Source organism: Sminthopsis crassicaudata, chromosome 4, assembly GCF_048593235.1.
Source record: "Sminthopsis crassicaudata isolate SCR6 chromosome 4, ASM4859323v1, whole genome shotgun sequence".
Taxonomy (NCBI): Eukaryota; Metazoa; Chordata; class Mammalia; order Dasyuromorphia; family Dasyuridae; genus Sminthopsis; species Sminthopsis crassicaudata.
Window position 1 is genome coordinate 368,956,710 of NC_133620.1, and position 27,375 is coordinate 368,984,084.

General features: G+C 33.9%; 1 protein-coding gene across 16 annotated transcripts in view; it reads right to left on the reverse strand.

Moving 5' to 3' along the window:
* Positions 1 to 27,375, reverse strand: part of BCAS3 (BCAS3 microtubule associated cell migration factor) — a 784,754-nt gene that overhangs the window by 670,225 nt on the left and 87,154 nt on the right. For all 16 annotated transcript variants that reach the window (XM_074262034.1, XM_074262038.1, XM_074262041.1 and 13 more), the window contains exon 7: positions 20,758 to 20,830. In XM_074262034.1, coding sequence (XP_074118135.1) covers positions 20,758 to 20,830 — 73 coding nt within the window. The remainder of the gene's footprint in view (positions 1 to 20,757; positions 20,831 to 27,375) is intronic.

A 27,375-nucleotide genomic window follows, 5' to 3' on the forward strand; every position in this document is an offset into this window, starting at 1 on the left:
CTTTTCTGGGTGTAGCTGATTCTGTCCATCATTGATCAATTGGAATTGGATTAGCTCTTCTCTATGTTGAAGATATCCACTTCCATCAGAATACATCCTCATACATTATCATTGTTGAAGTGTATAATGATCCCCTAGTTCTACTCGTTTCACTCAGCATCAGTTGATACTCTCCAAGCCTCTCTGTATTCCTCCAGTTGTTCATTTCTTACTGAACAATAATATTCCATAACATTCATATACCATAATTTACCCAACCATTCTCCAATTGATGGGCATCCATTAATTTTCCAGTTTCTAGCCACTACAAAAAGGGCTGCCACAAACATTTTAGCACATACAGGTCCCTTTCCCTTCTTTAGTATTTCCTTGGGATATAAGCCCAGTAGTAGTACTGCTGGGTCAAAGGGTATGCACAGTTTGATAACTTTTTGGGCATAATTCCAGACTGCTCTCCAGAATAGTTGGATTCTTTCACAACTCCACCAACAATGCATCAGTGTCCCAGTTTTCCTACAGCTCCTCCAATATTCATCGTTATTAGTTCCTGTCATCTTAGCCAATCTGACAATCTATTTTGTGATCAATAATGGTCTCTAGTTCTCCCTTGGACACAAACTCCTTCCCCCTCCACAAGTCCGAGAGGTAAACCATCCCATGTTTCTCCAATTTATTTATAATTTCGTTCTTTATGCCTAAATCTTGGACCCATTTTGATCTTATCTTAGTATGTGGTGTTAAATGTGGGTCCATGCCTAGTTTCTGCCATACTAATTTCCACTTTTCCCAGAAGTTTTTGTCAAATAATGAATTCTTATCCCAAGATTTGGGATCTTTGGGTTTATCAAACACTAGATTGCTATTTTTATTCACTATCTTGCCCTATGAACCTAACCTATGCCACTGATCAAATAGTCTATTTCTTAGCCAATACCAAATGGTTTTGGTGACTGTTGCTGTATAATACAGTTCTAGATCAGGTACAGTTAGACCACCTTCATTTAATTTTTTTTTTTCATTACTTCTCTTGAAATTCTCGACCTTTTGTCTCATTTCCAAAATATATAGAGAACTGACCCTGATTTATAGGAAACCGAACCATTCTCCAATTGATAAATGGTCAAGGGATATGAACAGACAATTCTCAGATGATGAAACTATTTCCACTCATATGAAAGAGTGTTCCAAATCACTACTGATCAGAGAAATGCAAATTAAGACAACTCTGAGATACCACTATATACCTGTCAGATTGGCTAAGATGACAGGAACAAATAATGATGAATGTTGGAGGGGATGTGGGAAAACTGGGACACTGATGCATTGTTGGTGGAGTTGTGAAAGAATCCAGCCATTCTGGAGAGCAATTTGGAACTATGCCCAAAAAGTTGTCAAACTGTGCATACCCTTTGACCCAGCATTGCTGTTATTGGGATTATATCCCAAAGAAATACTAAAGAGTGGAAAGGGACCTGTATGTGCCAAAATGTTTGTGGCAGCTCTTTTTGTTATAGCTAGAAACTGGAAGTTGAATGGATGTCCATCAATTGGAGAATGGTTGGGTAAATTGTGGTATATGAATGTTATGGAAGATTATTGTTCTGTAAGAAATGACCAGCAGGAGGAATACAGAGAGGCCTGGAGAGACTTAAATCAACTGTTGCTGAGTGAAATGAGCAGAACCAGAAGATCACTATACACTTCAACAACAATACTGTATGAGGATGTATTCTGATGGAAGTGGAAATCTTCAACATAAAGAAGATCCAACTCACTTCCAGTTGATCAATGATGGACAGAGATAACTATACCCAGAGAAGGAACACTGGGAAGCGAATGTAAATTGTTAGCACTACTGTCTATCTACCCAGGTTACCTTCGGAAGCTAATAATTAAGTGCAACAAAAAAATGGTATTTACACACATATATTGTATCTAGGTTATATTGTAACACATGTAAAATGTATGGGATTGCCTGCCATCGGGGGGAGGGAGTGGAGGGAGGGAGGGGATAATTTGGAAAAATGAATAAAAATAAAAAAATAAATAAATAAGAAATTCTCGACCTTTTGTTCTTCCATATGAATTCTGTTGTTATTTTTTTTTTTAGGTCATTAAAATAGTTTCTTGGGAGTCTGATTGGTATAGCACTAAATAGATAGATTAGTTTAGGGAGTATTGTCATCTTAATTATATTCGCTCGGCCTTTCCAAGAGTACTGAATGTCTTTCCAATTATTTAAATCTGACTTTATTTTTGTGGCAAGTGTTTCATAATTTTGCTCATATAATTCCTGACTCTCCTTTGGTAGATATATTCCCAAATATTTTATACTATCGACCATTATTTTGAATGGAATTTCTCTTTGTATTTCTTGCTGTTGGATTGTGTTGGTAATGTATAAAAATGAAGAGGATTTATGTGGATTTATTTTGTATCCTGCAACTTTGCTAAAACTCTGAATTATTTCTAATAGCTTTTTAGCAGAGTCTTTGGGGTTCTCTAAGTATACCATCATGTCATCTGCAAAGAGTGATAATTTGATTTCCTCTTTTCCTACTCTAATTCCTTGAATCTCTTTCTCGGCTCCTATTGCCGAGGCTAGAGTTTCTAGTACTATACTGAATAGTAATGGTGATAGTGGGCAACCTTGTTTCACTCCTGATCTTACTGGGAAAGGTTCTAGTTTATCGCCATTACATATGTTTACTGAAGGTTTTAAATATATGCTCGTTGTTATTTTAAGGAATAGTCCATTTATTCCTATACTCTCAAGCGTTTTTAGTAGGAATGGATGTTGGATTTTATCAAATGCTTTTTCTGCATCTATTGAGATGATCATATGGTTTTTATTAATTTGATTATTAATATGGTCAATTATACTAATAGTTTTCCTAGTATTAAACCAGCCCTGCATTCCTGGTATAAATCCCACTTGGTCATAGTGTATTATCCTGGGGATGATTTTCTGAAGTCTTTTTGCTAATATCTTATTTAAGATTTTAGCATCAATGTTCATTAAGGAAATTGGTCTATAGTTTTCTTTCTCAGTTTTTGATCTACCTGGTTTAGGTATCAGTATCATGTCTGTGTCATAAAAGGAATTTGGTAGGACTCCTTCAATCCCTATTTTTTCAAATAGTTTATATAGCATTGGAGTTAGCTGTTCTTCAAATGTTTGGTAGAATTCACATGTAAATCCATCTGGTCCTGGGGATTTTTTCTTAGAAAGTTGGTTAATAGCTTGTTCTATTTCTTTTTCTGAGATGGGACTATTTAGGCTACTTACTTCTTCCTCTGTTAATCTGGGCAAGCTATATTTTTGAAGGTATTCTTCTATTTCATTTAAGTTATCGAATTGATTGGCATAAAGTTGAGCAAAGTAGCTCCTATCTATTGTTCTAATTTCCTCTTCATTAGTGGTGAGTTCTCCCTTTTCATTTACAAGACTAACAATTTGCTTTTTCTCTTTCCTTTTTTTAATCAGGTTTACTAAAGGTCTGTCTATTTTGTTGGTTTTTTCATAGAACCAACTCTTAGTTTTATTAATTAATTCAATAGTTTTTTTACTTTCAATTTTATTAATCTCACCTTTTATTTTTTGAATTTCAAGTTTTGTGTTTGTCTGGGGGTTTTTAATTTGTTCCTTTTCTAGTAAGTTTAGTTGTAAGCCCAATTCGTTGATCCTCTCTTTCTCTATTTTATGCAAGTAGGCCTGTAGAGATATAAAACTTCCCCTTATTACTGCTTTGGCTGTATCTCACACATTTTGGTATGATGTCTCATTATTGTCATTTTCTTGGGTGAAGTTATTAATCATGTCTATGATTTGCTGTTTTATCCAATCATTCTTTAGTATAAAATTATTTAGTTTCCAATTATTTTTTGGTCTATTTTCCCCTGGCTTTTTGTTAAATGTAATTTTGATTGCATTGTGGTCTGAAAAGGATGCATTTACTATTTCTGCCTTACTGCATTTGATTTTGAGGGTTTTATGCCCTAGTATATGATCGATTTTTGTATAGGTTCCATGAACTGCTGAGAAGAAAGTATACTCCTTTCTGTCTCCATTTAGCTTTCGCCAAAGATCTACGATATCAAACTTTTCTAGTATTCTATTTACCTCTTTGACTTCTTTCTTATTTATTTTGTGGTTTGATTTATCTAATTCTGAGAGTGCAAGGTTGAGATCTCCCACTATTATAGTTTTGCTGCCTATTTCTTCTTGCAGCTCTCTTAATTTCTCTTTTAAGAATTTAGATGCTGCACCACTTGGTGCATATATGTTTAATATTGATAATGTTTCATTATTGATGCCACCCTTTAGTAGGATATAATGCCCTTCCTTATCTCTTTTAATTAGATCAATTTTTGTTTTTGCTTGATCTGAGATGAGGATGACTACCCTGGCTTTTTTGGCTTTGCCTGAAGCATAGTAGATTCTGCTCCACCCTTTTACTTTTAGTTTGAAGGTATCACCCTGTTTCAGGTGTGTTTCCTGTAAACAACATATAGTAGGATTCTGACTTTTAATCCAATCTGCTAACCACTTCCTCTTTATGGGGGAGTTTAGCCCATTCACATTTATGGTTAGAATGACTAATTCTATATTGCTTGCCATCCTATTAACCCCTGCTTATGCTTTTCCCCTTTCCTTCCCTCTTACCCCCCTACCCAGTATTAAACTTGTGAACATCACTTGCTTTTCACAACCCTCCCTTTTTAGGATCCCTCCCCCCCTTAAAGTTCCTCCCCTTATTTTACCCTTTTCCTCACAATTTCTGTATTCCCTTCCCCTTAGCTTACTCCTTCCCTCTTACTTTTCAATGAAGTGGAAGAAGTTTCACCATAAATCGAATATGTTTATTGATACACACTAAATTCATCTCCCTCCTTTCTTTCAGATATAATAGGTTACCTTTGCCTCTTTATGAGATGTAGTACCACCACTTTATACTTTTTTATGATATAATTTCCTTTCCACCTCTAGTTTCAAGGACAAATTATACATATGTTCTTTACATATTTTTATGGCAGAAGTATAGTTCTCAAGATTTCTTTTTACCTTTTTAGAAATCTCTTGAGCTCTGTATTTGAAGAACAAACCTTTTATGTAGGTCTGGTTTTTTCATCAAAAATAGATGGAATTCATTTATTTCGTTAAATATCCATCTTCTTCCCTGGAAAATGATGCTCATTTTTGCTGGGTAAGTTATTCTTGGCCGCATACCAAGTTCCTTAGCCTTTTGGAATATCATGTTCCAGGCCCTTTGTTCTTTTAATGTGGACGCTGCTAGATCCTGGGTTATCCTTATTGTGGATCCTCCATATCTGAATTGTTTTTTTCTAGCAGCTTCCAATATCTTTTCCTTTGTCTGATGGTTCTTGAACTTGGCCACTATATTTCTTGGCGTTTTGATTTTAGGGTCCCTTTCAGTAGGTGATTGGTGAATTTTTTCAATGTCTATTTTACCCTCTGTTTCCAATATGTCTGGGCAGTTCTCTTTGACAATTTCCTCGAAAATAGTGTCCAAGCTCTTTTTTTCCTCACATTTTTCAGGGAGTCTTTCCTGGATCTGTTTTCCAGGTCTGTTGTCTTTCTAATAAGGTCCTTGACATTCTTTTCAATTGTTTCATTCCTCTGGTTTTGCTTGACTACCTCTTGGTTTCTCTTTGAGTCATTCATTTCTACTTGTTCAAGTCTAATTTTCAATGATGTATTTTCTTCACTCACTTTTTTTATATCTTTTTGTAATTGTCCAATTGTGTTTTTATCTTCTATGGAATTTTTTTCCATTTTATCCATTTTATTTTTTAGAGAGCTGTTTTCTTTTTCCAGCTCACTAATCCTGTTTTCCTTGGAGTTGTTTGTCTTTTCTAATTCACTAATTTTGTTTCTCAATGATTTGATCTCTTTATCCACTCTGGATGACTTCTCCAGGCGCTCTTTCCAAGCTTCCCTTTCCTTTTCCCATTTCTCTTCTAGCTCTCTTGTGAGAGGCTTTTTGATTTCCTCTATGAGGTTCTTTTGTATTGAGGAGCAGAACATATCCCCCTTAGGGGATTCCTCTGGGAACAGTCTGTTTTTAGTCTCCTCAGTATTTGAAGTCTGCTCTCTCTCCATACAAAAGCTGTCAATGGTTAGAGCCCTTTTGAATTTTTTGTTCATTTTGTCAAGAGCGGAATGGAAGAAAACATTGACAAGAGAAACAATAGATCTGTTTTGGGGGGGATGGGGCTGGATGGTGTTAATGGGCTTCCTCTACAGACTGGGGATTGGGCAGCAGAGAGCCACTAACAGAACAGCGATGGCTGCGCTGCATCTGCGCTCTGAGGCTCTGAGAACAAGCTGAGTCACTCCAGGTGGGGTTTGGGGTAGCCGGGTTCTGAGAGACACTAGCTTTCCAGGGTTTTAATCTTCACCTCAGGTGTTTACACCCTCTCCCTGCTCCTGGCTTGCTGCCTAGATGAAATATCCACACTGGGGTAAAAGTCTTTTTGCAGAAATGGCAGAGATCATACCCCTCCCCCTCTGGTCTAAGCTGTGTGAGCTGCCTGTCTTGCTCTGGCCTGCCTGCCCTCAGTCTGCGCCCAGTCTGTTCGACCCTCCCCCGAGCAAACACAGACCTTCTCTGGCGAATTTCAAGGATGTCTTCTCTTGGTGATTATTTGTGGGTTTCTTTTCTGGTCAAGCATTAACTCTGAGGCTTGTCATGAAGTAAGTTCTGAGAGAAAATGCGGAGCTCAAGCAACTGTCTGCCTCCACGCCGTCATCTTGACCAGCAGTAATAATCATATTTATTATATAATATATTATATAATTATAAATAATTATAATATATATATTATACAATATTGTATCCTTTTTTTAATTAAAAAAAATACCTTTCTAAGATTTTTTGTTTTAAATCATATTCCTTATCCCTGTAGCATCATGTAAATCATCTCCATCTGCCCTTCCCCAGCAATCATATATAATAATTTTTTAAGAAATGAAAAAAGGATTTTAAAAAATCAACATGAACTGTCAATAATACATAGATTTTTTTTTAATCTAATAATGTATATAATTGTTCTTTCTATTTATACTGTTGTAGTTACTGTGTATATTGTCATTTCAACTGAAATAACATTCTTTTCATACAATCCTTTACTACTAATAAATTCTGTTGGGTTACTGGGTCAATAGGCTCAAAGATCCAATTTTAATATATCTATAATCCAGAAATGTGGGAAGAGAACAGTTGATTTGGAAAACAGTAAACAAGGTGCTGTAGATTCCAGAAAAATGATACTATGACACTGATGTAAGTAGCCCATTTTTTCCACTGCCCCTACACCAAATGGAATATGAGTTCCTTGAGGGCCACAGAGACAATTTTGGTTTTGTCTTTGAAATCTCAGTATGTGGCACATAGGAGAAACCTGATAAATGCTAAATCAACACAGCAGTTAAATGCCTACTACATATCCTTAGCTATGAAGGCTAGTACTTAGTAAACTATAAAGAGTTTGGATTGGAGAGAGCTAGAATTAATGAAACTAATTGGAGACTATAGTAATAGTGAAGACAAGCTGGTTAATGGGACAATTATAAGAGGTAAGAGGAAAACAGAACAAATGTAAGAAATGCAGGAGAGACATTCAGCAAGACTTAGCAACTCATTAAAAATGGGAAGGGAGGAAGCAATAAACTGGGAAAACATCTTTACAGTTAAAGGTAGAACAAATCGAGCCATTCTCCAATTGATAAATGGTCAAAGGATATGAACAGACAATATCTAGCCATATGAAAAGGTGTTCCAAATGATTATTGATCAGAGAAATGCAAATTAAGACAACTCTGAGATATCACTACACACCACTCAGAGTGGCTAAGATGACAGCAAAAGATAACATTGGAGGGGAAGTGTGAAAACTGGGACACTGATGCATTGTTGGTGGAATTGTGAAGATATCCAGCCATTCTGGAGAGCAATTTGGAACTATGCTCAAAAAGTTATCAAACTGTGCATACCCTTTGACCCAGCAGTGTTACTGCTGGACTTAAATCCCAAAGAGATTTTAAAGAAAGGAAAGGGACCTCTATGTGCAAGAAAGTTTGTGGCAGCCCTCTTTGTAGTGGCCAGAAACTGGAAACTGAGTGGATGCCCATCAATAGGAGAATGGCTGAATAAACTGTGGTATATGAATGTTATGGAATATTACTGTTCTGTAAGAAATGACCAGCAGGATGAATACAGAGAGGCTTGGAGAGACTTGTATGAAATGATGCTAAGTGAAATGAGCAGAATCAGAAGATCATTATACACTTCCACAATACTATATGAGAAAATATTCTGATGGAAGTGGATATCTTCAAAAATGAGAGGATCCCATTCAGTTCCAACTGATCAATGACAGACAGAACCAGCTACACCCAGAGAAAGAACACTGGGAAATGCATGTGGACTACTTGCATTTTTGTTTTTCTTCCCAGGATATTTTTACCCTACTGAATATGATTTTTCTTGTGCAACAAGAGAATTATATGGATGGGTACACATATATTATATTTAAAATATACTTTAATATGTTTAACATATATGAGACTGCCTGCTATCTAGAGGAAGGGGTGGAGGGAGCGAAGAGAAAAGTTGGAACAGAAATGATTGCAAGGGTCAATGTTGAAAAATTACCCATGTAGATGTTCTGTCAATAAAAAGCTATTTTAAAAAAATGTATTGCTGAAAAAAAAAAAAAAGAAAGAAAAAAAAATGACCAGCAAGATGGAAACAGAGAGGCTTGAAGAGATTTACATGAACTTATGCTAAGTGAAATGAGCAGAATCAGGAGATCATTCACTTCAACAACAATACTCTATGAGGATCTATTCTGAGGGAAGTGGCTATCTTCAGCAATGAGAGGATCCAAATCAGTTCTAGTTGATCAGTGATGAAAAGAACCGACTACATGCAGTGAAAAAACACTGGGAAATGAGTGTGGACCACAACATAGCATTTACACTCTTTCTGTTATTGTTAACTTGCATTTTTGTTTTCTTCCCAGGTTATTTTTACCTTCATTCTAAATCTGATTTTTCTTGTGTAACAAGACAACTGTATAAATATGTATGTGTGTGTATATATATATATATAGTATTTAATGTATACTTTAACATATTTAACATGTATGGGACTACCTGCCATCTAGGGAAGGGGGTGGAGGGAAGGAGAAGAAAAGTTTGAACAGAACTTTTTGCAAAGGTCAATGTTGAAAAATTACCCATTCATATGTTTTATCAATAAAAAGCTATAATAATAATTTCTTAAAATGGTTAGAGTGGCAAAAAGTAGTAAACATTTTATTAAATGAGATCCCTTATATTTTTATCTATCATTTGTTTTTTCAGATTTTTAACACCAGCAGAAATTTGCAAGAGTGGAATATACAAATTATTCATCTAGTCCTTGAATTGCTAACACAGTAAACTGTAACAGTTTTCCAAGACCTTAATGGCTTTTTTGGATCTATTATTATGGTCTTTCTCTGAATGAGAACTTCTATGAACCTTTAATTCATGGGGTCCAGATGATTAAAAAAAAAAAAAAATTCTTCTGAAGAGAATCTTTAAATGCCTTTTCATAAGCATTTATTTATTTTTGCACAGATGTTATATGACTTTTTAAAAGAGGGACTAAAGAGTTTGGAGACTGGAAAAATTAATCTTTAGGGGATTGTAACATAATTCCATTCTGAAACAATATTAAAAATGAAAACTAACAAAGTTATTAAAAAAAAAAAAAAACAAGGAAAAATATTTTTTTTGGACTATGCCTAAAAGCAATGTGTTGGAGTCTAATTATATCCCATAAATAGGCTTCTAGAAGAATCCAAGTCATATACAAGGCATTCAAGCATACTTATATATATGTGGATATCTTTCCTAGGATGTAGAATGGCCTTACATGATCTTGGAGGATGCACAAACATTTCACCACAAGAATGGTAGAGCACTTTTACAGAGATAAACATAGCCTTGAAAACATTATTTAAAAGAAGACATACTATTCTTTTTCCCCCCTGAGGCAATTGGGGTTAAGTAACTTGCCCAGGATCACACAGCTAGGAAGTATTAAGTATCTGAAGCCAGATATGAACTCAGGTCCTCCTGAATTCAGGGCTAGGGCTCTATCGATTAACAATTAGCTGCCCCAAAGGCACACTATTCTAAGAGAAAATAAAATGGCAGTATAAATTATGCCAATGTAGAAAATTAAATTTAAAAGGACATTGAAATAAGTTTAAAAACAAATACTTGAAGATCTAATATTTGAATATTGTGCAATGAAACATACTAACGGGGGAGGGAGAAAAAGAATAAGCATTTTTAAATAACTTATTACATTTTAGGAACTGAGCATTTCATCAGTATTGTCCTACTTGATCCTCAATTCTTGGAGATAGAATACTATTATTGTCTCCATATTACAGTTGAGAAAACTGAGTCATCTAGAAGTTAAGTGGGTTGCCTAAGATCACATACCTAGTAAGTATCTGGAGCTGCATTTGAATTCAGGTTCCTGACTTCATGCCCAGGACCTTCTCTAAGGTCCCACCTATTTGCTTCTTATGACAAATAGTATAGGCTAAGTCTGCAGGAAGCATACAAAGCTAGTCTAATACTACAAGTACAGTTATTTTCTCCAAAAGGAGGTTAAAGTAGAGGGAGCTGGGTTTTTCCATTCTCCATAATCTTTCCTGGGACCCTTTCTCTCCATCCTTTTCTACTCTATCTTCTAACACCTTCTTAATTCTTTCTTTTCAACTCCTTTTTATATTATATGTTTACTTCTTTTAATAGTTTTTTATTTACAAAATATATGCATGAGTAATTTTTCAGCATTGACAGTTGCAAAACCTTTTGTTCCAACTTTTCCCCTCCTTTCCCCAACTCTCTCCCCCAGATGGCAGGTTGACCAATACATGTTAAATATGTTAAAGTATAAGTTAAATACAAAATATGTATACATGTCCCATACAGTTATTTTGCTGTTACATGTTTACTTCCTCAAATGTCTCTCAATTTGGTTTATTTTACACATAAATATGAAAAGACAGCTTTTTTTCTTCTTTGGCATGTAGGGATGAACATCTCTCTTCCCTCATAATCTTCCTTTCCACCTTTCCTCTTCATTCGTTTCTAATTCTCCAAATTTTTATTCAATGCCAATAGTATTAAACAAGATGTCCCAAGGGTTGTAGGGCAATTTTAAGTAGTTTTAAACTGCCCTAAAAATTTTAGAACACTGTGGATATGTTTTATGAAATTATTCCAAAATTAGCAGTTACTATTTTTTTCTTATCTCTGTTTTTTGTATACTATTACTATCTCATAAAGGAAATCCCCTTTGGACTTACCAGATACAATATTCAAACAAAGAAATAACTCATCAGGAAGGATCTCTCCACGCTGACAAAGTTCTAAATAAATCAAGAGGTTGTATTTGGCAAGATCACAACAAAACTATTTTCAGTGTTTATAAGAGGCAAAAAAGAAAAAAGCAGAAATAGAACTCAATTTTGGAATAAGAGATCCTAAGTTCAAATCTATATTTTGTTACTTAGTACTTCTGTGAACTTGGGTAAACCATTTAATCTAATCTGGGCTTAGTTTCTCAATATCTACATTAAGAAAGTTGGGTTAGTTGACTTCTGAAGCTCTTCCAACTTTAAATTTATAATCATATGAACTTGCATAAATATGATAATTTTATAAGTAGAAACTTATTAAGATAATATTTATGCAAGGTCTCTTAGGTAATTATGTGTCACTTCCTATAAAAAAATTCCTGCTTAATTTGGAACTATGCCCAAAGGGCCATCAAACTCTGCATACCCTTTGATCCAGTAGTGTCTCTATTGGGTCTGTATCCCAAAGAGATTATAAAAAAGGGAAAAGGATCCATATGTTTGTAGAGCCCTTTTTATAGTGGCAAGGAATTGAGTGGATACCCATCAGTTAGGGAATGACTGAATAAGTTAGGTTATATGAATGTAATGAAATATTATTGTTCTATAAGAAGCAATCAGCAGAATGATTTTTGAAAGGCCTGGAGAAACTTACACAAACATGTTAAGTGAAGTTATTAGAATCAAAAGATCACTGTGCACAGCACCAACAAGATTCTTAATGATCAACTGTGATGGACTTGGCTCTTCCATACAATGAGACGATTCAGGGCAATTTCAATAGACTTGTGATGGAAAGAGTTATCTGCATTCAGAGAGAGGAGTGTGGGGACCGAGTGGGGATCACATATAGTATTTTCACCTGTTTTGTTGTTGATGTTATTTGCTTGCTTGTTTGTTTTTTTTTCCTCAGATTTTTCTTGTGCAGCATGATAGATGTAGAGATGTGTTTGGAGGAGTTGTTTGACCTATATTTCTTGACCTATATTGGATTGCATGCTGTATAAGATAGAGGGGAATTGGGCAGGGAAGGAGAAAAGTGTGGAACATGCGGTTTTGTGGGGATAGATGTTGAGACGATCTTTGCATGTATTTTTTTATGAAGGCGAAACCAGACAGTCTTGTAAAGTTATGTAAAATCACCAATAAAAAGTTATACAAACTTAAATGGACTTACATTCTCTGGAACCAGGAAGAATCTCCAGAGAATGACTCTTTTCATATACAAATCTAAATGGTTCCACACCCTCTGGAACCAGGAAGAAGAATATCCAGAGAATATACTTTTTCAGATACAAACTTAAGTGGTCTTGCCTATTCTGTTCTATTGTTCTATTTCTGTATAAAGTAGGCCTTCAAAAATGTTTCTTTGCAAAAATTAATTCTCTCTTGAGAATGATATTGCCCACCAAGAGCTCTATCTTGGTGTCTTTCTAACAATAAAAGCCTTTTTATCACAGCCTTTTAGTAACGACTTTCCTTGGCTAGGAGCCCGCACCAGCCTGGGAGAAGAGGATCACACACCCATCCCTGCCACACCTCTCCTTCACCACCCTATCCTCATCACTTTGAAAAAGTTATTATTTTACAAAACTAATAAAACTGTCCAAATAAGAAAAAATCCCTACTTAATAATTTGTGGTTGTCTGTGGAAACACATTTTTGGTTTCTAGTTTTCAATAACGGTCACATTAGTATTAGTATTCACCGATTTCTAATCAATAGATTGTTCTACTCTGCAATGAGTTTCTTCATAGTTTCTTCATTTTGATATCAAAATGTAAGATATATGTGTATACACACACATATAATCACAAAATATCAGCTAAAATGGATCTTATAAATGGTATAATAGAAAGAAGTCCTATTACACACTTGCGAAGTGACCACAAGCAACTTACTTAATCTCCACAATTTACTCAGTGTGTAAAATGATAGCATCTATACTTTAGAAAAAATATCACCTTAGTGGCTGAATGGAGAATGGATGGGAGTGGGAAAAACTGAATGAAGGCAGACTCTCTAGCAGGCTATGACAAAAACTTAGGCAAGAGATAATGACAGCATTCACCAGAATGATAGAAATGTCAGAGCAGAAAAAAGAGCATATTCAAAAGATGTTGGAAAGATTAAAACAAAACAAACAAACAAACAAACAAAAAAAAAAAAAAACCACCACCACTACCAGCCCATATCCAATCTGACAACAAACTGAATGAAAGAGAGAAAAGACAGTAAGGAAGCCAGGATGACTTAGATCATTATTAAGAATGAGTATGACTGGGATAAAATTCATATCAAGAAACAATGTCAAGAGATGTAAATCTTAACTAGTACATTGGTATCTCTGACATACTAAAGGAGAAAGATGAAATCTACTATTATGTTGATTATTAATAGGAATAGTTGAACAAATACATAGGAAGAATAGGTAAAGAAGAGTTGTTACCAGCTTTAGTAGGATTTTCATAGGTCTTTGAAAGTACTTAAGTAAATTACATCAAAGCAATGTATAATTTTCTCCTTGCCTATCACAAACTCAATTTTTGTTTAAATTAAAATTTAAACCTCAAAACAAACACTTGAGACACAATAGGGCAACAATATAATTACTGTTGTTGTGAGCTATCTTTTTAGCAATAAATACTTAAGAACTCATTTCCTTCTTTTTAAAATGTTAAATGATGCATTTTTACCATAATATAATTTTCTAATATACCTTATTTCACACAAAACTCTCTTTTAAAAAATGAAAACAAAAAGCAAAATCAATTAGCAAAGCAACTATATCTGATAGGTTACGAAACATTCTATATGCAGGATTTTACACCTTTCCACTATATGTCTTCTGGAAACAAGACTGATAAATATATTGAATATGACTTTATATGCCTTTTAATGTTGTTTTCATTTAAAATATCATGGTCATTGTGGATATTCTCATTCTTCTTACTTTAATCATCATTCATACAATTGTTTTTCTCCAAATTCTTCATATAAATCATTTCTTATGACAAAATAAAAATAATAATATTACATTACAGTAATATGTTAAATTATTCCCCAGTTTATAGGCACTCACTTGTTTCCTTTTGCTACCACAAAAAAGTACATCTGTTATTATTTTTCTATCTATGAGATATTTCCTTCTATAATTCACTACCTTTAGGTGTATGCAAGAAATTTAATAAAAATTCTAATAGCAAAACTTTAAGAAACTTTTCTACAGGAATCAATTGTTAGGATTGTGGAATTATATTGATACGGGTGGTAGCCCCCTTTAAGATTCCTTTTTGATCTCTAACCCCCTTTGGGACTGACCTTTGATTTACAAGATCAGGTCAAAACCACCCTTTTGTATTCCAAGGGGAGAGATCTGTATCTGAGCCAGTTTGGGCTGTATCCAGTCCCCATTCTAATGATCTGCTTAGGTTTCCCAACCCCTACCTGGTGGGTTCTGGCCCTCGAGGAATCAACCTGGGACTCCACCCATGGGCCCCTTCAAGCAAATAAAAGAGCCAAGCTGGAATCATATCTTGGCAGAGGGTCGAAACATGCAAGCATCATGCTTTGCATCACAGACTCTCTGTCCGCCACTTTTGGGGTATTTCTTCCTCTATCTAATACCTTTTACTAACCAGACTTTAACCTTACTTCCAAAATCTACAATAAAGCTTTTTTTAATCAATCTAGGTTTTCAGCCTGTAAATTCATTTACAGGGGATTCTGCGCCGTCACTTGTAATGAATGTTCTGTTGTCTCTCAGTTGTAATCCTTCTCTGGGAGGAGGTTTCTTTTCTGTATAAACTTTTCCTCTATGAGCAGGTTTCTTGGGAGGCTTCTGGAGCCTTCCCCTCCAAAAGTGTGGGATTGCTGGACTTGCGAATCCACGGGACGTCTTCTCTTTGAGTTGGGATGGCAGTCTAGATTGAGTCCCAACTCAAGGTCCCAGTCTAGACTGCTCTTCAGACTCAATGTTGCCTTCTTTTATCCTCGCAGAGAATGGGCTTGTGAGAACTCCTACAGCCAAAGAACAAAAATCTAATAATTCCTGCAAGTTTTTTAAAGTTCTTTAACAGTCTTATCAGCCATGCTCTTTCAGTGTCAGAGGTTTCTTAGATTTTCTCCGTTGTTTTGAGGTCTTTCTCTTTTTCTGTCTCTCTCTGATGGATGAGGTGAATACTACTTGTTGGCACCCATCTGATTCCTTCTCCATCTGAAGAAATACAAGCAAACTCTCTTTCCCAAGCACTTAACCTATCTGGTCCCTTCCATTCACCACTTTCTGGGTCTCTCCACATCACCTGGGGATTATCTAAAGATAGTGGAGTTGCTTGTACTGGATACTGCCCTTCTGGTGAGCTATAAAACCTGTCTGCTAGAGCCAGTGCAACTTTGTCAAAAATTTTAAAAAATTTAATGGAAGTTCTCTAGGGTTACCTATGGCTCCCCCTTTCTTTTGTTTTTGGAGGAGTGTCTCAATATCTCTGTTTCTTCTCTCTACTATTGCCTGCCCTTGAAGATTAAAAGGTATGTCAGTGGTGTGTAAAATCTTATACTGTGCACAAAAGTGCGCAAAATGTTTAGAAGTATAAGCAAGTCCATTATCTGTTTTTATTTCTTGTGGCACACCCATAATTGCAAATGCTTGGATAAGGAATTCAGTGACCACTCGGGCTGTCTCTTTTGCTGTTGGCACTGCAGAAGTGAATCCTGAAAAGGTATCTACCACCACGTGGATAAAAGACGGCCAAAAGATTTATAGTGGGTCACATTCATTTGCCAGATTTCATTGGGTCTCAAACCACGAGGATTCTTCCCTGGAGGGAGTATAGGAGTGTGGAAAGGAAGGCAAGCTGTACAGCTTTTTACTATGCTCCTAGCTTCCTCTCTTGTTATTCCAAATTGTAAATGTAAAGCTCAAGCAGCCTGATGATATTTAGAATCCCCCATGTTGGGCGCCAAAATGTAATATTCTGTTCCTGTTGTCTCTCAGTTGTAATCCTTCTCTGAGAGAAAGATTAACCTGAGTTAGCACCTTGTAATTCTAATAGCCACTAGAACTCATTTAACTTTGTATCCTTGCACCGAATCCAAAGGGGTTGCAGGGGAGCTCCATTTGACTCCTTGTGCCCCAAATCTGCCACTAGACCTCAATTAATCCTAATTTTATTTAGGTATCCCTTATCTAGACCTCATCAATATTTCAAACTGAACAATAGTCCTAACTTAAAATGTTCATAAGATTATAAACACACTGACAAACACATCATAAATTGTAAATAGTTTAGAAAATTGTAAACAGATAACATAGCAAGAAGTCAAAACAAACATACTTCTGATCAGCCATGATTATTTTTTTAAAAGGTAAGGAAAAAAAATACATTAAAGTAAGAATATACATTAAACAATGACTTGGAGATAAAGGTGAAGATTTAATTTTTATTTTTACTAAAGAGAAAATCATTAAGCATTAAGTTGGAGCAAAAACGAACAAATAAAAACAAAATAAACCAATCTTGAGTATTACAATAAGAAAACAGAAATCCATCTGGTGGAATTATATATTAGGCTTTCAAAATTAAGTATTTTCTATGAGATGTAAAAAGGTACCAGTGATGAGTAAATTTGGCTGTATTTCATTTAAATGCACCTTCTGAGTTTAGTGTAAACATGATAAAATCAGATTGATGAAAGAGATGACAACAGAAATTGGGTGCCCCCAATCCCAAGAATAAAGCAGAAATAAATGTTATAGAAGAAATATAAGTGGAGGAAATTAGATGGTCTTAGCAGACCATTGTTGAGAAAGAATAAGAGGATATGAGTATAAAAGTGATTTAGGAACACTGAGATCACCCTTGGGGATTATTCCTGGAGAAGTGGACAGAGGGTTCAGTAGTTAGCCAAAAGAGAAAAAAGGATCACTGGTAAGAAGGTTGGCATAAAAGCCACTTTCCAAAGTACTTACTCCCTGCTGAGTTCCCTAATGAGATCAGCAAGGTGGTAAAGCTAGAATGAGAATATTGAGGACAGAGATAAAAACTACTCCATGGAACCTATTTTCCATTTTGTTCACCAGATATGTCAACCACCACCAGATGCTCTGATTCAAAGTTCTTTTCCTTTCAATATGTTTAGGTATCTTTTAACAAAAATGTGGGTGATTCATGCCAGGTATTCTAAGGATCTTTAATTTAATATAGTTCAATTCCCATTATAACATACATTCTCTTTTATTACTTGTTGGCCAATCAGAGTTGGTTTTCACCCTCACGTATACCTCTTTTTCAAAAGACTATACATCTCGAACATTCAAGGGGTTTACTCTCCTTGGCTGCCAAAAAACAATGAACCTGGTTTTTGTTGACTGCTCTCTAGACATAATAAAATTCATTTTAATTTACCCAAAAACTCAGTTTCTCAGAACTTTTTTTAAAGTCACAGACTAAAATCAAAATATGCCATGAAAAGGAAAAGGAATGTATCTACTCAAAAACATTCATAGCCATTTCATTTGAAATGGTGAAAAAACTGAGACCAAACAATGAATACAACAATTAGAAAATGCTTAAATAAATTTTGCTAAATTAATGAAATGAGAGAAAAAAACAATATTAAAAAAAAGAAAAATGTGAATTCAAAGAAATTACATAAAAGCTCAAAAAAAAAAAAAGAAATTCACAAATGACAACATGAGAAACTATGGATCACTTATGGGAATTTTAGATAATTCAACAGGAATCAACATTGAATAATCCACAAGAGTACTACATCAATTACAGGATTTATTAATGGAAGTTTAGGAAATAAGTCTAGGGGAAATCATAATTTCTCCATACTGTGTTCATACTGGATCTGAAGAGCCATATTCTTCTTGATCCTAAAGAGCAATACTGAAAACAATGAATAAGAGGATAAAAAGAGGCAAAACAGTTTAGATAAAACTAAATAACTCTAATTATTAAAGCCATCCAAAAGTAAAATGGCTTTTCTCAGGAAAGAGTAGAATATTCCTTATTTGAAATCTTTAAGGAAAGATTGGACAACAACTTGTCATGTATAATATAGAGAATTAACCTGTTTAGGTAAAAATTGCTTTAGATGGCCTCTGAGGTTGTTTGCTAGACTGACATTCTAGAAATCTATATTTTAACAAAAGAATTCAAAGTAAGAAAAGTGGGATTAGAAGAACATATATAATGAAGAAGAAAGACTATAAAGACTATAAAAATATTAAAGCAGGCACAAGAGAGATCTATAAGAGAACAAAAAAAGTCTGTCAAAATGAAGGTACAATTTTAAGAAATTTCAAGATTTCTATTTAAAGCTTTATTTGCATTTTTTGTTCTTTTGTTAAATTGGTGATATTTGCTGAGAAATATTAAGTTCATAATAAATAACAAATGAAGCAGTTCTCAAAAAGAAGCATAAACTAGTAACAACCTTAACAATTAAAAAAATGCAAAAACAATCCTGAGGTTTCACTCCCAATTGAGCAAATGGGCAAACATCATAAAAGAGTTGTAGAAAAACAAGCAAACAAATCCATTGTTAGTGAAGCTGTTTATTAGTATTTGGAATTATGCAAATAAAGTACTTAAAATGTCTATACCCTTTAATCCAGAAAGTCCACTACTAGACATATATATCTGGGATCCTCAAGTTACTGACAAAGACAAAGGTTCCACATACATTAAAACATTTATAGCAGGACTTTTTATAATGGAAAAGAACTAGAAATAAAGTAGATGCCTATGACATATGAATATAATGATATCTTACTGCACTGTAAAAAAATAACATATTATTAAAACAAAAGGAACATTAAAAGATTTACATGCAGAGATAAAAACTGAATAAATGAAAGCAAAAATAAAAAAAAAAATAAAAAAAAATAAAGACTATGATTACCTATCTACCAGAATACAACTAAAAATGAATACTTGCAAATTCCACAAAACAAGCTTGATCCTCAAGAGGAGATGAGATGGAAGGCTATTGTGGAACATTGCATATAATGTCATGTTTTGTCAGTTTATCATTTTTATAAGGCAAAGGTGGGGAGCATCCAGCTATAAGCCATGAAAGGCCCAAGAAATAATTTGCTAAGGCAACTACAGGTGATGATGAACTGAAAGCTAGGTACAAAACCTTCCCACTGTCTGAGTTCTATAAGCTGCTAATTTTGTACGGCTGCAAAATGATGTAATGAATATCCAAATGTGATTGGTAGAAAAAAAGGTTTCCCATCCTTGTTACAGAGGATGGCCCTTGAAGAAGAACAATACAGGGTAAATTTAGACATGTCAAAACAAAAGAGAGCAATAAATATTTACTTTTTGATATCTTAGCAATAGTTCCAAGCACACACAACAAACTGTGATAACTTCACATTAATGATGGGTACATAGAGTACTACAATATCATGGTAGCCTAGGAAGCCACTAAGGCCTTAGTTAAACCCTTTGAAACAAGAAGCAACTGAAAAGGTTTTTTGGAAAAAATGCAATGTATATCACACAACTGTTTCATTCATTTTCTATTCATCTCCGACTTCCAGTGTCAATGATGTTTTATATATATATGTAATGTCATCAGTTTAAGTAAACACTCCTCCCAATTTAAAGAAACACGACAGAAATGAGAAAAATACAGGGAACTTTTTGTTTTCACTGTTATATAATCTTATGAATCTACATTATGGTTAGCCTCTAAGGAGAAGCAATATTACCATTCCTACTTTCAGAGTTAAGTGATTTAATTAGCACTCGAAAGTCAATACAATAGAAAAAAATCAGAGCTGTAAGGCCATTCCATTTGCTCAACAAAATGAGCTCAAAGTCTTCACTTACTTTAAATTACACAAGATTTTTATGGTAGCAAAAATTAGAACTAAGTAGAGGCCACTGTTCGGGTAACAAAGAGTTAAATAGGAAGAGAATTGAGAAAACATTACCCCTCAACTCCTCAGAAGTGGGGAGTTCATGGATGCAGGACCTTACATGTAATGTCAGAAGTTTTGATGTATTTATTTCTTTTATGGAATGCTTTTCTTCTTGTTCTTTTTAAAAGTATTTGTTCTAAGGATTTTTCTCTAGGAGGTAATAGAAGTGGTAACAGTGATGGAAACTGAAGGGATATACAAGAAAGACACTATATTCAAAATTCGGTAGTTATTTCACAATATAATCTAATGTTTTCAAAAGACAAAAAGTTTACGAAATCAAAGCTTTTTTGGAATTTTAATGAGTCATTCTTGAGAGTGACTAAAAAAAACATTTTTTTTAAAAGATCTGTCCTTACCCAGAAGATCCAATACTCTTACAAACACCAAGCAGAGGCCTCTTCTCAGCAAAGTTGTCACATTTCTGCGAATCTGTTAAAAAGCATAAAAAAGACTAAAGTTAGGGGTATCATGTCTATAATGATGAGGCATATGATGGTGAGACATTAATTAAGATTTTATGCATTTGGTGTGAAATCAAGAAAGATAAAATCTTTTCAAAAGAAAGTAAATGGGGGGCAGCTAGGTGGCACAGTGGATAGAGCGCCAGCCTTGAATTCAGGAGAACCAGAGTTCAGATCTGATCTCAGACACTTAACACTTCCTAGCTGTATGACCCTGGGCAAGTCACCTAACCCCAGCCTCAAAAAAAAAAAAAAAAAAAAAAAAAAAAAAAAAAAAAAAAGAAAAGAAAAGAAAAGAAAAGAAAAAAAGAAAGAAAGAAAAGAAAAGAAAAGAAAAAAAAGAAAAAGAAAGTAAATAGCATCCCTTGATCAGGCTTTCTTAGTAGCTACTCCTAATTATTTGTCTTTATATGATCTAATCAACAATAAAAACTTCTTAAGAGAACAAAATAATACTCACACAATACTATACTAGTCATCAAAATTTTATGTCTCAAGAAGAAAGAAAAACTTAAAGAACAAAAGGATACTCATCTCTGTCATCATCATCAACACTACAACGACAATTATTGCCTTCCACCTCATCAAAAGTATGGAGAGAGGTGTCTCTCCATAACTCTTCTTTAGAATCAGGCTTGTTTGAAATTTTGAAGCATTCATTTTCAATTATATCTTGGTGAATGGTTCTTTCCATTTACAGTGTTGTAGTCAAAGTCTATATTGTTCTCTTAGTTCTCATGTATTCAATTTTTATCTAGATTTCATGTAATTAATTAATCAATAAACTAATCATTAATTATTAAGCAAGTTTTATGTTCCAAGCAATGTGCTAAACACTGAGTAAACAAAGAAAGGAAAAAGGTTGTACCTTCTCTCAAGAAATTCACTTTAACAATTAATATAACATTTAAACAACTATGTGCAATCAAGAAAGAAAAGTCATTTTTTACATAAATTATGCTTTGTATATTTGTTAGCAGAAATAATTCTTCTTGGAAATTAATACTGCTTTGGGCAACTAAGTGGTACAGTGAATAGAGCAATAGCCCTGAAGTCAGGAGGACCTGAGTTCAAATTTGATCTCAGACACTTAACACTTCTCAGGTGTGAAGTCACTTAACACAGGGCAAGTCACTTAACTCAAATTGCCTCAAGGAAAAAAGAAATTAATACTGCTTGTGATATCAAAAGTAAGACAAAAATCAAATGACTTCCTAGAGATACTATCCATTTCTGTAAAATATGTGGTGTTCATCTACATCAGGGAGGCTGATGAAGGTAGAAATAAATGGAGAATAGTGCCTAAGTATACTAGCACCAAAGTAGGAAGAGTGACGAGAGCTTGACACCACCTGAGTCAAGAATTCATAGGATCTCAAAGAAATACTAAGCCTTTTGTTCTACTTGCCAAAAAGATAAGGTGACCCAAGTTCCATCTTTCACCAGACTGAGGCATATATGTATATAACAAAAATCCTCCAAGAATACAGTTGTATGCTTGTCTCTTTAGTGACTATAATCCCTGTATTTCCCAGTTCCTCCTCTCCACATTTCCCTACATGTCTTTCTTTGTATGAGTTAAAATATACCAAATAAAGGCTAAATAAAGGTAATATTTAAAATCACTGCCTCTTATAGAGAATCCTATAAAAAGCAGTTGAAATGATCTGACATTTTATCTTCTCATTCTGAACTCTGTGTCCCCAGTAGAAGAAATGATTTCCCCTATTTAATAGATACGAAAACAAGAAAAACAACATGCTAAAAGTAACAGAGAGCTATAGAAAAAGTAGTGACTATTACCTAGAACCTCTTGAGTTCTAATCCATTCTTCTTTTTAATTAACCACACAGTGAAATGACTCATTTACACTGCTTTTTAAAAAAGAGAAGGGGAAATAAACTGGGAAAACATTTTTACAGTCAAAGGTTCCAATAAAGACCTCATTTCCAAAATATATAGAGAATTGACTCTAATTTATAAGAAATCAAGCCATTCTCCAATTGATAAACGGTCAAAGGATATGAACAGACAATTCTCAGATGATGAAATTGAAACTATTTCTAGCCATATGAAAAGATGCTCCAAGTCATTATTAATCAGAGAAATGCAAATTAAGACAACTCTGAGATACCATTACATACCTGTCAGATTGGCTAGAATGACAGGGAAAGATGATGCGTAATGTTGGAGGGGATGTGGGAAAACAGGGACACTGATACATTGTTGGTGGAATTGTGAATACAATACATCCAGCCATTCTGGAGAGTAATTTAGAACAATGCTCAAAAAGTGGTCAAACTGTGACCCAGCAATGTTACTACTGGGCTTATATCCCAAAAAGATCTTAAAGAAGGGAAAGGGATCTGTATGTGCAAGAATATTTGTGGCAGCCCTCTTTGTAGTGGCCAGAAACTGGAAACTGAGTAGATGCCCATCAATTGGAGAATGGCTGAATAAATTGTGGTATGTAAATATTATGGAATGTTATTGTTCTGTAAGAAATGACCAGCAGGATGATTTCAGAAAGGCCTGGAGAGACTTACATGAACTGATGCTGAGTGAAATGAGTAGGACCAGTAGGACAACAATACTATATGATGATATATATACTATATGATGATCAATTCTGATGGATGTGGCCATGTTCAACAAATCAGATCCAAATCAGTTCCAATAGAGCAGTAATGAACTGAACCAGCTACACCCAGCAAAATAACTCTGGGAGAGGACTATGAACCATTACATAGAATTTCTAATCCCTCTATTTTTGTCCACTTGCACTTTGGATTTCTTTCACAGGCTAATTGCACACTATTTCAAAGATTCTTTTTGTACAGCAAAACAACTCTTTAGACATATATATATATATATATATATATAGTATTTAATTTATACTTTAACATATTTAACATGTATTGGTCAACCTGCCATTTGCGGGGGGAGAGAAAGGGAAGGAGGGGAAAAACTGGAACAAAAGGTTTGGCAATTATCAATGCTGTAAAATTACCCATGCATATATCTGGTAAATAAAAACTATAATTAATAAAAAAAATGAGAAGGGAGAAAAGGTCATCAAAAAATAACAAAAAAGCAACCTGATCTTAAAGGGCCTGAGCCTTATCAGCATATCCCTAGTCCTTACCCTGAGGTTAGTCCTAGAGAAGAACTTTCTTGATTACATTCTTTAGAATTGACCATAAAGCTCAGGATCCTTTAACAAAAGTGGAAATTAAGGAAGAAAAATTTTGCAACCAATACCACCCACACCACACCAAATAAACATCAAAAAGAGCATTGGATTACATCATGTAATGGACACATAGTTTTTCAAAATGCCTGGAGCAGGGAGTACGTGGGTAGCACAGTGCATTGAACACCAACCCTGAAATCAGGAGAAGCTGAGTTCAAATCTAATCTCAGACACTTAACATTTCCTAGCTGTGGGATCCTGGGCAAGTCACTTAACCCCAACTGCTTCAGCGCGCAAAAAAAAAAAAAAGCACAAAAGCTTTCATTGTTGCCGCAATCATTAATACTTCTTGTTGTACCAATATAATTGGAAAACATTCTAAAAAAAAAAAAAAAAAAAAAAAAACACAACAAAAACAAACATGATTCAATTCAAAAAAAGAGATATGGAAAGACACATCTCTCCACTCTATTCTTCTGCAGAAATAAGAGGTTTAAAAGTGTACTACAACATACATATATTCTTGTTTTTTTTTTTTTTAAATCACAATTGTACATTTTTTCCTCTTCTTTCCTCTTTTTTTTTTTTTTTTTGAATTTTTATACTGAAAATATTACATTTTATATAGGATGGATCTCTGGGAGGAAATGACAGGGGGGAAATATGTCAAATATAAAAATTTTATAAATAAAAGCTTATTTAAAAAAAAAATTTTTTTAAGCTGGTAGAACCAGTGTATAAATTGAGAAACAATAAGTGTACTTTGTAAACCAATAATATTTTTCCCTAAGCAAATATCTGAAATGTTAAAACTTAATTTACAATATGTTGTATACTGGTATCCTTTTTAAAACAGATTTGTCAGATTCTATAATTTAAAATATCATCTTTAACTCAACTATTAATAATTAACAAATCTAGTACATATACAATATTTAAGTTACAGATTAATTGTGACTAAAGTTAATCTGTACAAGTCTAACTTCACTCCAACATATTTGGGTAATTATAATATTAAAATGGTTCTCCATCAATAACTTCACATTCAACAAGGAGTTTATGTGTAACTTGAATGTAGTAAGTGTATATTCCTTGTCCCTCTCTTTCTAGGCTTTATCAGATCTCTATCGTTTCTACTTACACTATACACACTAATCTGAAATTTGGATAAATGAAACATCTTTAGCCTGTAAAAGTAACAACTGATAAATTAGGATTTAGATTTAAAAAGAAGTAGTTAAGAACTCCACTTGTTGATGCTCATTTCTTAGGGCATATTAGTCCAAGGAACTTTTCTATAAGTTGGAAAACTACTTTCACATTAGTGAACAAACATATACTGAGAACATATCAGTCTTAGATCAATGTAATTAAATGTTTTAGATTCTTCAAAGTAATAACCATACTTACAAAGGCAAACAAATTTGGAAATCCATAAGGGCAGGAAAATTAATGAGCAGAGCCATGGCATAGATAAATGTGAATAAATAAAACCATTCTAAAATACAAACTATCCATATATGATATGTTTTAAGAAAAATATATTTAGGCCATGACACTAAAAATTGGAAGATAATGCATGAAAATCTTGATCCGAATAAGATAATTTTCTGACAATTTGAAAATTAATACATTAGAAAAGTCATTACTATAGGGACTTTGAAATCTCATGAACATGGTAGCTATTAACCTGATTTTTCATCCAGTACAAACAGCAACATGTGCTCTCCACAATGCCTAATGGAGTCACCACCCCATGTGTAATTCCAGGGAAAATGTAATCCTCCAAGTTGTGGAGGATTAATATTTTTTTTTGTATATATAAAATTGTGTGTTTATTCACATATGGGAGAGAATGACGTTACACACACCTGCTCTACATAATGTTTAACTGAATGAAGTATGATGATGAAAATGAAAAACTGCTAGCTAAATCCACCAAATGTAAAAAGTATAGCAATCCTGTCACAAAGTCCTTTTCTTAAACTCCTTTTATTCTAAATCCTTTTAATTCTGTCCTATAACACTCTAACATTTATAAAAAGCTGAAAATCCTGATAAATCACACAATTAAAGTAATGAAAATGGACCTGCCTACCAGTAAAATGCCACCTCCTAGCATTTCACTTAGCTAAATGGTTTTTTAAAAATTCAAAACCATGTGCAGAGGAGAAAATGTTAAATACTATCCCTGCCCCACCAACTTGCACTTGCTTAAATGAACTTTCATACTACCCTAAAACAAATGGAATCTGCCTCATAAATCAGCCTTACCCATTCATATACCTTTAACCACTTGTTAAACCAGACACATTTAATTTCTTGCACATAGTAACTGATTAATAAATATCTGTGGGATAAAGAAAAGTTGAGGAAATGAAAGACCAAAACTACTCAGAAAAGAAAAATAAAAACAGATTCCACTGCCTTATAGATTCTGAATTTAGCCACCACAAATACTGTCATTGGTCTCAAATAAACTGTTTTTCTTTATAATTCTAATTCTTGAAATTTTCTATTAGGAAGTAGCATTCTAAATTGTAAATATGTTCATTTGCCCAAGGTGCTATACATAACTATGAAATATAATTAATTCATAGAGTGATTCCTTATACGCCCACACATACACACATAGTAGGTATGCAAGTAACAGACTTGAGAGTTTCTATTTCTCATCTTTGGAAAGATAATTATTAGGAATCTCTTTTCATCATATATAGTTTTAAATGTATTTCAGGTTCACTGTTTGCAAGAGCAATTATCTATATTCTAGAAATGATATAGGTTCATTGGAAAAAGATCTTACAGGGCATTTAATCCAACAACTTTATTTTTTACAAACAAGGGGAAAGAGCCCCAAATTCCTCTTCTGTAAAGTAAGAAAATAGACTCTTCAATTTTAATAATACTGACACTTGACCTCCAAAGTAGTAAGGGGAATTTACTTTTCAAATAATCTAAAAGTAATGCATATGAAACATCCTGAGTCTTGTTATTTTTCAACAAAATTTTTGAACTTTTCAAACCACAAGATGAAACAAACAATAGAATAGAAGTTGAAGTTTATTGCCCTACACTGCACATAAAAACAATGGGATATGAAGATGAAAATTATTTATTTCACTTAAAAATTAAGCTTACAGAAATCTTTTGTAACATTCATTTCCATTTGATTGACATTTAAATAATATGTTTGAGATATATATATATATATATATATATATATATATATATATAATTGCAACAATATAGCAGAGTAGTAAAGGAATGTATGAAAACATAATTTTTTCCAGGTCAAAATTTATATAGAAACAATATAA